Raw genomic sequence first — 14315 nt, forward strand, 5'->3', positions numbered from 1 at the left:
TACTGTTGCCACTCACCTGGCAGTACGCTTAATGTGCGGTAGCTCGCACAGTTCTCACGACAGCCCTGTGGGCACGTATTGTCATCAGCCTCGCTGTTCAGACATAGAAATTGAGGGCCAAGCGGACAAAGTTGCAACCCTAGTAAGTGGCAGGGCCAGGATTTAAAGCTTGTCTGCCGTTAGTTACGATGAAACAAATGGCTGCTGTTTATTGAGCTTTGTACACACTTAACTTCATTTTCTCCGGGAATTCGTCCCAAAGGTTCTCTTATCCACATGAGATCAGGTCTTTCTCTTAAAAAACTATCTTACCACCCTGCACACTGCCTTCATGGTTGATTAATGTCAGTCACAGAGAAAGGTAAGTTCCCTGTGGCACAGTCTTCACCTTTTCCCCTCTACAGCTAGCACAGTTCTTGGCACAGTAAATACGGTGAGTAAGTGAATGAGTGGATAATTCTTAATTCCCCCAGGTAACTGAGAAAAATTGTATATAATAATTTTCATGCTACTAACAGGGAAATTGAGTAAGTAACATGACCGGGATCACACAACTGACAGGTAATGAAGCCAGGATTTCCAACCATTTATTCAGGAATTAAAAGTTAGCATTGGTGATTACTTTATTTTTTTAACCCTTTATTTCTTAAATAATCTCTACGCCCATCGTGGGGCTTGAACTCATGACCTTGAGATCAAGAGTCACGTGGTCTACCAGCTAAGCCAGGTGCCCCGCATTAGTAATTACTTTTTTCCCTAAGATTTTGTTTGCTTATTTATTTATTTACTTTTAAGATTTTATTTATTTACTTGACAGAGAGAGAGACAGTGAGAGAGGGAACACAAGCAGGGGGAGTGGAGTGGGAAAGGGAGAAGCAGGCTTCCCGCGGAGCAGGGAGCCCGATTTGGGGGGGGGGGGGCTGAATCCCAGGACCCTGGGATCATGACCTGAGCCAAGGCAGATGCTTAACAAGTGAGCCACCCAGGCGCCCCTTATTTATTTATTTAACAGAGAGAGAGAGAGAGAGAGAGCACAAGCAGGGGGAGCGGTAGGCAGAGGGAGCGAGAGAAGCAGACTCCCTGCTGAGCAAGGAGCCCTATGTGGGGCTTGATCGCAGGATCCTGGGATCATGACCCCAGCCGAAGGCAGACTGAGCTACTCAGGCGCCCCAGTAATTATTTTTTAATAACAGAAGGCATGTAAAGTACCTAATACAGTGCTTGGCACATGTGGATGCTGCATATATTCTCTATTGAGCAGCTAGAAAATCTTTAAAGGTAAAATCTTTAAAAGGTAAATCTCGTGTATCACTACTATATTTAAAATCCTCCAGCAGCTTTTTGTTATATTCAGAACAAAATCCCACAAGGTCCTGTGTGATCAGATGCCTTGCCGCTCCACCTCATCTTCTACCCCTCTCCGGGTCTTTCATTCTGTTTCAGCCATACAGGCCTTTGTTTCTCAGCCTGGAGTGTAATTTCCACAACCTGATGATGTTCTTCACTGAGATGTTCATATCATTTGTTTCCTCACTTCATTCAGTTCTTTCCTCAGATGTCATTTCAGTCCACTGTTGCCAAAATACATCTCACTTCCATTGCTCTCTATCCTCTTTTGCTGCTTTACTTTTCTTTATAGTGCTTATCGCTGTTTTCATTTGTTTATTGTCTGTCTTTCTCAGACGTGAATGGAGACTTTGTGTCTTACCTTTGTCCACCACACAGTAGACATCTGGTAAATGTGTTGAATTTGAGAATGAATGGACTCTCAAGAGGATGGAGTGTTCCCTCTCCTCACACCTGCAGATGCATAGACTAATGCTAAATAGTTAACACTCATGAGAGCTTTTCCAAAAAAGTATTCAGCTAGTTTCATTAACTTGTGACCAGGGCTGAAGAGGAGTAGCTTAATGAAAAGCTTGGTAAGGTGTCAGAAGGGGACAGAAAAGAAGAAAGGGTGATCTGAGACAACCAGAGTGCTCAGGCAGGATGGATTTTGTTATCCTTATTTATTCAACAAATACTTTATTAAATGGTTATCACAGGCACTATTCTAGGCCCTGGGGACACGGCAGTGAACAGAGTTCAGGCTTTGCATTGCTTACATTTCAAATAGATATATAATAATTTAATATTTTTGATCACTCACATGGTGTGTTTGGTCTGGTAAAACCATTGCTGTAATTTAAGACCTTTCCCTGAGGAGAGACCCTGGTAAAAAAAAAAAAAAAATGTTTCAGAAGTTTTTTGGCGTTACCAACCTGGGTAAGGATTAGTTTATCACTTTTCTCCCTGTCCCCAGCTATCCCAATTATCTTTTGAATCAGCAAAGTACTATGGGTAAAGCAGGTGAGGGATCCAGAAAGGAGATCCTGGACTTGCTGAACGTGGCTTTTTTGACTCTGCAATGGGTGTAGTAAATCGACTTCACTGGTGGCAGGTTTTTCTTGGGGCTTGGCTACACTGTGAATTTTGATAAAAGTTATTTAAGCAACCAAAGTATAGCTCTTGGATCTGGGGTATGGATAGAATAACAGTTGCAATAGTGTGGGTTTTGTTTTTATTTTGTTCTATTTGAAATAATAGAAAATCGGTAGAAAGTAGTGATTTTTTTTTTTTTTTTTGAAAGTAGTGATTAAAAGCATGGTCTCTGGGGCACCTGGGTGGTGCAGTTGGTTAAGTGTCTGATTCTTGGTTTCGGCTCAGGTCATGATCTCAGGGTCATGGGATCAAGCCCTTCCTTGGCCTCCGCACTCAACGCAGAGTCTGCTTGAGACTCCCCTCCACCATGCCCCTCCCCCCTTCTCTGTCAAATAAATAAAATCTAAAAAAAAAAAACCCACAAAACTTGGTTTCTGGAGCCAGCCTGCTTGGGTTCTTATCTTAGCTTCTTCATCTGCTTGCTGTGAGACCTTGGACATGTAACCTAACCTCTTGGTACCTCCATCTCCTCAGTAACAAAGTAAAAATACTAAGTTTTAGGGTTTTTATGAGGGCTAAAAGATTAAGTCACAGAAACTGCTTAACACAGCACTTGGCACACAGTAAACAAGCAGTTGTTACTGCAAAAAGTAAATTTAAGGGAATTTTTCCGTATTTTTTTTTCCTCTCCCTACTTTCTCCCACTTGTGCCCTCCTATTATCCAGGTTTGGCATTTTAGGAGGGGAAAATAGTGGGACTTGGAATATTATATAGGTGAAATATCATTTGAGGGCAGTAGAAGGTCTTGTGTTTGGATTTGATTTTTATAAAGAATTATATAGTCTTTGTGCTGAACTTAAAAAAAATAACTATTTTCTAGATTCTCAGTCTTTAAATTCAGCTAAAACTTTGGAGCCTTTCCCACTGATAGAAATTAGCCTGTATTGCTTATTTTTTCTGTCCTGCTTCTCTAACTTACTGTTAAGGTACAAATGCTAGGGGCACCTGGTTGGCTCAGTCGGAAGAGCGTGTGACACTTGATCTCGGGGGCGTGAGTTCAAGCCCCACGTTGAGTGCAGAGGTTACTAAAAAAATAAATAAACTTTAAAAAATAGATACAGGGCGCCTGGGTGGCTCAGTTGGTTAAGCGACTGCCTTCGGCTCAGGTCATGATCCTGGAGTCCCGGGATCGAGTCCCACAAGGGGCTCCCTGCTCGGCAGGGAGTCTGCTTCTCCCTCTGACCCTCCCCCGTCTCATGCTCTCTCTCTCTATCTCATTCTCTGTCTCAAATAAATAAATAAAATCTTAAAAAAAAGAAAAAATAAATAAAATAAAAAATAAAAAATAGATACAGACACTAATATTTATATGCAGCTTGTATAAGCAATTTAATGACTTGATATGAACTGTTTTGTTGACATGTCCTGTTTAGTGGGAACTTGATTTGACATGGTATTAGTTACTTGGACTTTTTAATCCCAGCTTCATGTGTCACTATCTTTGATTTAAAAGGCAAAAATCATCACATGTGGTATAACTAAATAAGCCCTTATAGGTAGAACTGTGGATCATATATCTTTCAGAGGTGAAAGTTAATTGGAAGGATTTCTTTTCTTTTCTTAGGTTGACAAAGATGCTGAATTAGTGGCCCAATGGAACTATTGTACTCTAAGTCAAGAAATATTAAGGCGACCAATAGTTGCCTGTGAACTTGGCAGGTATGGTTCCTTTTACTTAATTGAGATGAGTTTTTATTAACTAATTTTTAAAAGAATTTTAATGTGAAGAAAAAAGAATTTTAATGTGTAAATGCAGTTGATTCATGAAATGTGAATCATCTCAAACAAATTTGTGAAGCCTAGGTGGTTATTCCCTGTCTCTGAACATACTTCTGCATTTTTCTATTCAGTTTGGTTTATTTAATCCAGGATCTGAAAATTCAGGGGCCAGTAGGAGCTCGGTTATGAACATAAATGCATGAAGGAGCTATGTGGGGTCGTAGGGAATGGTGGGGACTGGAGGAAACTGGACAGTTCATGTCCTGTCTAAAAGGGTAGCTGCTACTCATTTCCAGCCAGTTGTTGCAGTTCAAGAATGTGGGCCTAGTGATTCCAGAACTTCTGATTGTTTTTCCCAGGAAAAGTTGAAAATGTACTTTTACATTACATTTCCCAATTTTTAAGATCCTGTTCAGATCACATTCAGCCCTCAGACCACCAGTTTGCAACCCTTGGTTTAAACTAGTTTCTTTCTTTGTATACTCTGGGAATAGTTGAGACAGGATTTAATTTACTTTTTTAATAATGCAGGGCATTCCTGTTATCAGATGTAAATGACTTTGGATTGTACTGAATTTTGTCTTACTCCTTTGTGTGGAGGTTGACTGGTGCTAGAATGTTCTGACTCATCCTTATTGTTGCAGACTTTATAACAAAGATGCCGTCATTGAGTTTCTATTGGACAAATCTTCGGAAAAGGCTCTTGGGAAGGCAGCATCTCACATTAAAAGCATTAAGGTAAGACCAGTGATTCTGAAGTTCTCCAGGGGTCTCAGTGGTTAACGTTTATTTTATAGAATTCATGTACATTATAGACTGAACTCAGAAATTTGGAATTCTAGTCCCACCCAGCCACCTAATGAAAGTGTGATTTGGGGGCGCCTGGGTGGCTCAGTCGTTAAGCGTCTGCCTTCGGCTCAGGTCACAATCCCAGGGTCCTGGGATCGAGTCCCACATCGGGCTCCCTGCTCAGCGGGAAGCCTGCTTCTCCCTCTCCCACTCCTGCTGCTTGTGTTCCTGCTCTTGCTATCTCTGTCTCTGTCAAATAAATAAATAAAATCTTTAAAAAAAAAAGAAAAGAAAAGAAAGTGTGATTTGGGGCAGGTCACTTAAAGCTCAAGCTAAGAGTTCCTATGCCTGTCCTTCCTGCCTTATAAATTTGTTACAATTTAATATGTGCAAAAGAACTTTGAAAACAATGTGATGTATAAATGTTTGGAGACATCATTTTTGTAGTTAAAACTCAGCTACTTGAATTTTTGATTTGGAAGACACAGAATTAGAGAATTTTATAAGGTAGATCATTATTAAGTCAGTGTGGTATTTCCTGCTAATTAGACGTTCTGACTGACAGTTAAAATTCTTTTATAAAATGGAAAAACAAGTTTTTTAGTAAAGGAAGTTGATTAAGAGACCAAAATCTTGCAAATCTGGTCAATGGGAGAAACATCAGGAAGGTGGTAGAGAATTTGAGGACCATCAACCTTGTCAGACACTTCATCTCACAGGTGAGAATACTCACTATCCATGACTTTTTTTTTTTTTTTTTAAAGATTTGTTTATTTATTTGACAGAGACAACGAGAGAGGGAACACAAGCAGGGGGAGTGGGAGAGGGAGAAGCAGGCTTCCCGCGAAGCAGGGAGCCTGATGGGGGCTTGATCCGGGATCATGACCTGAGCCGAAGGCAGATGCTTAATGACTGAGCCACCCAAGCGCCCCTATCCATGGCTTTTTGAGGCCACATAGCTAATGAAGCACCAACCCAGAACCAGAGCCCCTGGCTCTCCGTATAAGGCTTTGGGTTTTTCTCTTCTTTCTTTGTAAATTTTTTATTGTATTAGGCCTTTTGTTTGAATTCTTGGAGTGATTACAGGATACAAGATATAATTTCAGGCAAATTAGTAATTCTTTTTTTTTAAAGATTTTATTTATCTCATCTCACAGGTGAGAATACTCACTATCCATGACCTTTTTTTTTTAAAGATTTGTTTATTTATTTGACAGAGAGACAGCGAGAGAGGGAACACAAGCAGGCGTAGTGGGTGAGGGAGAAGCAGGCTTCCCGCCGAGCAGGGAGCCCGATGTGGGGCTCAATCCCAGGACCCTGGGATCATGACCTGAGCCAAAGGCAGACGCTTAACGACTGAGCCACCCAGGCGCCCCTGTCTGTTCAATTACTAAATAAACATGGGCCACCAGGAATATGGAACAGCCTCAGTGAGGATTCATTTGCAGGGAAAGAAAATGTTCCTTTCTGGATGAAATTAATACAGAACTTTCTGTTAGTGGACTTATTTTTCATGTCCAAAGGTACTTTTCCTTAGATAGCAAAATATTTATAAAATAGAAATTAACTAATTCACTTGCCAGTCAGTGAATTTTAAAACTCTTGTTTTCTATTGCAGTTTATGGTTTAATTTTTTTATCCATGTTAAAATCGATGGCCAAAGGAAAGGAGCTAGGAAGAAAAGGTTTGGATGGGAAAGGACTGGAATAACAATTTCTCTATCGATTTAGGTGGTTATTGAGGCTAAGGATGATCCATTTATCAGATGAATTCTTAAACTATGGATGGTTTTTCACAGAATGTGACAGAACTAAGGCTTTCTGATAATCCTGCCTGGGAAGGGGACAAAGGAAACACGAAAGGTGACAAACACGATGACCTCCAGCGGGCACGTTTCATCTGCCCCGTTGTGGGCTTGGAGATGAATGGCCGGCACAGGTCAGTAAGGGATGTGGGGCAGATGGTGTGGAGTCTGGTTAGATAATCCTGGTGCTGTTAGGGTTTGTGCTGTAGCTTTATAATCACACAGTCTTCTTCTTCTTCCTTTTTTTTTTTTTTTTTAAGATTTTATTTATTTATTCGATTATTCGACAGAGAGAGACAGCGAGAGAGGGAACACAAGCGGGGGAGTGGGAGAGGGAGAAGCAGACTTCCCACAGAGCAGGGAGCCCGATTGGGGGGGGAGGGGGCTGAATCCCAGGACCCTGGGATCGTGACCTGAGCCAAAGGCAGATGCTTAACGACTGAGCCCCCAGGGGCCCCTCATCACACCGTCTTCTTTAAGGTGCCCTTGGTTCGGGTTGTGTCTGAGAGGCAGTGGTGCTGCCGTGAGACCATGTTCGTTCCCTCACAACCGCTTCTCATGTGGTGTCCCACCAAGTCCACTCAACTTTGGTGTCTGTGCTTGCTGTTCTTGAGAGTAGGAGCACTTAGAGTAAAGAGGGATTTTAAAAATTTCTCCTGTGACACTTTATGAGACCTGAGTTGGATTATTTGGTTTTTTCTTACGGGAATAAAGCAAAGGACAAATGTTGCCCATCAGGCAGCTCCGATTTCCTTACAGTTGCTGAAAACTGTGTGGTGGAAAACAGTGTCACCCAGTGCGTGCTCAGCCAGTCAGCTGAAGACCTAGCTGATAATGATAACTTGCTTTGAATTTGTAGCGAACAAATCCTCTGACTAGAGCACCAGAAATCCTAAGGTCAAGAGTTCTATAGCAAACATAAGTGACCTGTATATTTCTGCCTTAAAAAATATGAATGTTGACTGTAGCAGGTGCCTTTTTATAGAATGTCTCAGTAAGCCAAAGCTTTCAACTCTTTTCCCACCATTTAGAAATAATAACTGGTAGTCCCACCTGCCATCTGGAACCTTCCATCTAACATATTACTTATTGAAAGGTAGTACTTTTTTACTATTTTCATTCAGGAAATGGGTGGGGGTGAAACGGGGAGAATCTCAAGTAAGTAAAAACTTTGAGCTATAAACAACCACATTGAATCTGGAGCATTCTGGCACATTTGTACACATCCGTTGAACAGACGTGTGTGCGCTGTGCGTGGCATACTAGGCCAGACAGCCTGACCACCATGCCCTGAAATGGCATAACCTGTGGCTTTGTGGATTTGGAGAGAAGTAAAATTTTAGGCCCAAGGGGCTTTTAAAGATTATATTCTTCAGGGGTTTTGGGGGGTGTGGTGGGGGGATGGGTTAGCCCGGTGATGGGTATTAAAGAGGGCACGTATTGCATGGAGCACTGGGTGTTATACGCAAACAATGAATCATGGAACACTACATCAAAAAATCAACTAATTAATTAATTTTTAAAAAAGATTATATTCTTCAGATAGTCTGACTTTAAATCATTTAAGCCTCTCAGAGTTTACCATTTAGTGGTAGCTCTGTGAGGTGGTGGATATGTTAATTGGCTTGATAGTGATGATCATCTCACAGTGTATACGTACATCAGATCATCAAGTTGTACACCCTACATATAGAAAATGTGTGTTTGTCAGTTGTACCTAAATAAAGCTGAAAGAAAGAAAAAGTAATGCATTAATTAAAAAGCTGAAGTTCTGGGTTGGGGTTGGGGTTGGGTTTAGGGTTAGGGTTAGGAAAAAATAAATAAATAAATAAATAAAAAGCTAAAGTTCTGGGGAAGTAGACTCACCTCATCCCACTTTTGTGTGCATTTCAGTATGTGGTATACACACACATTATTTCAAGGTTAAAGTTGTAACATAAAAGTGACTATTTTAAGGTGCATGTTTCAGGGGTGTTTGGTACAACCACAATGCTGTGCAGCCACCAACCTCTGTCTGCTTCCATTTCCCTCCATTTCCCTCCCCCCAAAGGAAAATTCCGTAGCCACAGAGCAGTCCCTTCCCACTCCCCCAGCCCCAGCCCCTGGCCACTGCCGGTCTGCTCTCTGTCTTCATGGATTTGCCTATTTTGGAGATTTCCTATACATAGAATCATTCAGTATTTGACCTTTTGTGTCTGGCTTCCCACTTCTTTTTAAGAAAACCATGGTTCACCTCAAAAGAGGAACTTAGCAGAAACAGACTCAACTCTGGGGTCTTGAGCAGGGGTTACCTGTAGCCTGTTGCTCCGATTGTGGCTTCCCTAGTTTTTCCCCTTTTTCACTGGTTAATCTCCTCTCTTCTCTCTTCCCAGTTAATTGAGCTTTGCCTGTTTTGGCTTTGCCCTCCTGCTATTAATATGGCCTCCACACTAGAAAATCATACATTTATTAAAGCCTATATAATAAAGATTTAAATATAGAGAAAAATAGAAATAAATGACTAGTGTAATGAAAACATTGAGCCTTTGTTTAAAGAAAAATAATTTTCTGGGGTGCCTGGGTGGCTCAGTCGTTAAGTGTCTGCTTTCGGCTCAGGTCATGATCCCAGGGTCCTGGGATCAAGTCCCTCATCGGGCTCCCTGCTCCTCGGGGAGTCTGCTTCTCCCTCTCCCTCTGCTGCTTCTCTCTGTCAAATAAATAAATAAATCTTTAAACAAATAATTTTCTAAATTATTAATAATTAGTAAGTATCCATAAAAAAGGATTTTTTTTTTTTTGGTCCTAAACAACAGTAAATGAATGTAGTACAGTGTTATTAATTGGGTTTTTGTTAAGGCAATCTGTATCCACTATAATCCCTAAGGAATTGGAGGGACTTTCTATTGTGGCATTTTTAGAGGAATATATAAAGTAAAATGTGCAGGTGAGTTTTGCCCCTTTCCCCCAGTCCTCGCCTCCCATGGCAGCATTCTTAGTTGTTTGGAGTTTCAGCGCCGCCCCCCCCACCCCAGACCTGCCCAGCACCAACACACATACTCCACACTTCCCTACACCTCTGACATTGGAAATATAAATAAATGTATATTCTTTAGAGTCGTGGAAACGTATTAGACATATCTTGTAACCTCTTTGTTTCCTACTTCTCTGTCTAATGTGAGCATGTTTTCATGGCCTCGCATACAGATTTACCTTGCTTCTTTTAATAGCTGTGTGAGTGTTCATAATTTATGTAACCATTCCTCTGTTGATGAACATCTAGGTGCTTTCCTCTTTTTCCTTGTTACGAGCAGCACTGTCCTACACAACTTCATAAATACATATTTATGCATTTGCACGCTCGTGAGCATGTTTCTATAGGAGATGCTCCAAAAAGTGCTTTTTTTCCTCGATACTGACAAATTGTCCTTTTAAGACGCACTGTGTTGTGCCCACCACCAACAGACATGCCTGTTTCCTCTGTTTCTAGCTGGATAACTTTAGTCTCTCTCATTACTGCCGGATACGTAAAACATGGCACATCATTGTTTTGCAGTGAATTTCTTTAATTACAGTTGAGGTTAAGCATTTTTATGTTTTGGCCATTTATATTTCTCCCATGAATCGCATGTTAATGCCTTTGCCCATTTTTCTAATACATTGTTTATTTTTGCTTTTTGAGACCTTTCTGAATATTCATAAACACTGAATCTCGGGGCGCCTGGGTGGCTCAAGTCAGCTAAGCGTCTGCCTTCGGCTCAGGTCATGATCCCATGGTCCTGGGATCGATCCCTACATCAGGCTCCCTGCTCAGTGGAGTGCCTGCTTCTCTTCCTCCCTCTGCCTGCCTGCCGCTCACTCTGCTTGTGCTCTCTCTCTCTCAAATAAATAAATAAAATCTAAAGCAAACAAAAAAAACACTGAATCTCATACATATTTAAAATAGTCTCTCCCAAGAGTTCCTGTTCTGTCTTTTGACTTTTTATGTTTGTGGGTTTTTTTTTTCTTTAACGTATTTATTTTTTTTTGTAGGAGAGACATTATTCTAAAGGATTATTACAAGGGACCAGGAATGGGACTATGGCCTATATTTCTGGTTTAAAGTAGTATATAAATAAATATATATGGGACATACTAATTTCTTTTTCCTTAACGGAATCAAATGTGACCATTTTTCTCTTTGTAGTTTTTGGCCTTTGTACAGACTGAACAAATGTTAACCGATAATCTGGGTGATCATTTTTAAATTATTATTTAAGTCATCCTCCATTTTGGATTATTTCTCCAGGTTTTGCTTCCTGCGGTGCTGTGGTTGTGTGTTTTCTGAACGAGCCTTGAAAGAGATAAAAGCAGAAGTTTGTCACACAGTGAGTTGTTGGCATATATCATTTTTTCCGTCTTAGTAGCTGAGGAAATCAGATGGTTTAGGGTCCCTCCCTCCATGTGGCATTTCAGCATCTTTCAGTTCTTTCTGAAACAGATCTAATTCGTTGTTTCTCTGCTTAAAACCCTTCCATGGCTCATCCTTGCTGGGTGTAGACTCAGATTGCCTTTTGTGACGTGTCCCTGCCTGCCTGGCCAGCTCCGGCCGAGCTCGGGCCGCCTCACCACCTCCTGTGTGTGCCTTTGTTCCCTCTGCCCTGACCTGCCAGCTGGGGGAGGTCATGCCCCCCGTGAACCTTAGCTCCAGAGCGATTGCTTCCTCTGTGAACCCTTGCTGCCAAGCCACCTTCCCCATTCCCTGGGCACCTTGTTATACCACTGATCTCATCAGAATGTAATTGGTAGTTACATCATGGTTTCCCCACTGGACTGGAACAGTTGTTTTTTTTCCTTTTTTTTTTTCTGTAAGACTTTATTTCATTATTATTATTTTTGAGTAGTTTTCATAACAAACTTAAGAGGAAAGTAAGGGATTTTCTCTATTCCTTCTGCACTCCCTCCCCCCCAGCCGCCACGCACAGCCTCTCCCATTATCAGTGCCCCCACGGGGTGGGGGGGTGCATTTGTTACAACTGATGGACCTACATCGACACACCATCACCCCAAATCTCTTAAGGTTCCCTTGGTGGTGTCTATATTCTGTAGGTTTGGACAAATGTATAATGACATGTATTTACCATTTTCGCTGCCCTAACAATCCTCTGTGCTCCATCCGTGAGTGTTTGAGAGCAAGGAGCAAGACTTGTCCATCTCTCACCTCCAGAGCATGTCGCATGTCCTCAGTGAGTGCTCACACGAGGGAGCAAATACCTGATGTAGGAGCTCCCCCATGCAGCTCACATGACAGAAATGCTGATGGCCCTGCTTTCCCGTGTTGCTGCCGCAGACCCAGACGTTTGTGTCTCTGGTGTTCTGTTGGCCACGGAAAACCTATCACTTAGTTTAATGTCATGGATGCCAACAGCTCCTGTTTGTATTTTCACCCATATTAACTCTGCTTGGGTTTCATTGGGCCCCTCGCCCTGCTTCTCCCTGTTGTGAACTGTTCTTTCATTCAGCAGCTTTCACTGAACGCCTGTGAGGGGCCCTCCTCTGTCTTAAGCACGGTGCGGTGGGATAGCCTGGTGGGTAAGACAGATACAGCCCCTGCCTCCACGGAACCCACAGTCCAGTTGGAGAGGGGTGCTCAGAGAACTGAGCACGGCAGTGGTGACTGTGACCAGTGCTGGGAAGGGAACACAGGGCGATGTCCCGGAGCTCGGAGAGAGGCTGCCGTAGTGGCAGGGGGTTCTGCTTTGATATTTATGGCAGGAGATAATGTTAACGTTTAAAGTAAATTTAAGTAAAATGAGAAACAATGGGCTCGTTCACAGAAATACACCAAGACACTGATGGTACCTGGGCAGGGATGCCTGAAGCTATGGGACAGGTCGCACGTGGTGGCGGTAGGATGTGGGTGGGGGCGGCGGGGGTGGCGGGGGCTCTTGAGAAGAGGAGGGAGAGAGCAGCTGCTGCATCAGAAGGGCCCGTGGAGACGGAGGTGCAGTGCGAGGTGTAGTCCTCACGTGGGCAGTGCGGCCTGTGCCAGCCGGGAGAGAGGCCTGGGAAGTGAGTCGGACTGGATGGTGGAAACTTCGAGGGCCAGCCCAGGGAGCAGGTCCAGGTGGGCGTGCGGTGCGGCGCCGTTGACGCCTCTGGGAGCATAAATGTAGGCCTGTGCAGGACGCACGGAGGGTGACGGCCGACCAAGAGGAGCTGTTTGGCAGCAGGTGTGCGCGGGGCTTCTGTGGGGGAAGCACCGTGGGAGCCGGCCCATGGCTGGCCTGGGGCTCCTTCGGGCAGGAAGGCAACTCCGCATACATTGTGTTCAGGTCTGTGTGTTTTCCCACGTAGTATGGAAGGTGTTGTTTATGTGTTAGACATTTGCAAGTACATTCTGGAAGTCTGCTTCCAGGATTGAAAGAAAAGAAATATGAGAAGGTGGCAGATTAAGCTGAAATTTATTAGAGAAGCCAAATACCCTAAATCGGTGGCTCCCAAACCAGGCTTGTGCGGTAGAACCTCCACAATAGTATATGCTCCATCCCCTGTTTCAGACCCACTCAATCTGTAATCTTCACAGTTGGGGTAGAGCCCCAGGGATTTCTGCTTTTGTTTGAGAGTTCCCAGAACGATTCCAGTGGGCAGCCAGGCTTGGGGGACTGACTGATCCAAAGCAGCCAGACTTTTATTTTCTTCTGCCCGTATTGGTCACCATCCCTTAGATGGCATGAAGCTGTCCTTTTCATAGGCTGACCTCACACATCCATCAGTGACCACGTTAACAGACTTGCAGCAAAACAGAACTGCCTGCACAGAGCTTTACAGAGAAGTTGATTTTATGGAAATAATTGCAAGGGAAGTCTGAAACCTTTTTTTGGTACTTGAGAAGTTTTACTGGACGCTTGTGAACTTTTAAATGTCAGCACCTTGGGCACTTCAAAGGAAGGGAAGGAAGCAGGTGGAAAGGGGAACTAAGGGTGTCAGGATTGCACAAGGGGGCAGAGGGCAGGTGAGAACCAGGAGCGCCAGCTCTTCCTGTCTCATGAGGGCGGCTGCCATGGCTGTCGAAACCTCCGGCAGGCAAGACAGAACACTGGCTATCCTCCAGGAAGTTTCGGGAAATGTTTTCGGAAAAAACTCCAAGTATTAGTTTGCTAATACCGGCTACCACAACAAGGCCCCAGAAACTGGGTGACTCCACAGAAATTTACACATAGTTCTTGAGGCGTGAAGTCCAAAATCACAGTACTGGCAGGGCTGGTTCCTTCTGAGGGCTATGAGATGGTCGTCTTCTCCCTGCATGTTTTCCTATGGCTTTCTCTCTGTGGAGTCTGTCTCTGTGTCCAAATTTCTCCTTTTTATAAGGACACCAGTTGTTGGAATAGGGCCCACCCCAGTAACTGCGTCTTAACTACATCTACAGTGACCTGATTTCCAAAGAAGGTCACGTTGTGACATACTGAGGCCTAGGACTTCAACTTTTTTGTGGGGGACACATTCAGCGTATGACACTGTGCAATTTAGAAAATCACAGAGCATGGGACAGCCAGTGGCCCACTT

At 43.2% G+C, this 14315-nt stretch overlaps 1 protein-coding gene across 2 annotated transcripts in view; it reads left to right on the forward strand.

The window, feature by feature from the left end:
• RTF2 (replication termination factor 2) overlaps positions 1 to 14315 on the forward strand; it is a 38691-nt gene that overhangs the window by 314 nt on the left and 24062 nt on the right. For both annotated transcript variants that reach the window (XM_036121045.2, XM_036121046.2), the window contains exons 2-5: positions 4047 to 4141; positions 4846 to 4939; positions 6789 to 6928; positions 11059 to 11137. In XM_036121045.2, the coding sequence (XP_035976938.1) occupies positions 4047 to 4141; positions 4846 to 4939; positions 6789 to 6928; positions 11059 to 11137 (408 nt within the window). The remainder of the gene's footprint in view (positions 1 to 4046; positions 4142 to 4845; positions 4940 to 6788; positions 6929 to 11058; positions 11138 to 14315) is intronic.

Source organism: Halichoerus grypus, chromosome 10, assembly GCF_964656455.1.
Source record: "Halichoerus grypus chromosome 10, mHalGry1.hap1.1, whole genome shotgun sequence".
Lineage (NCBI taxonomy): Eukaryota > Metazoa > Chordata > Mammalia > Carnivora > Phocidae > Halichoerus > Halichoerus grypus.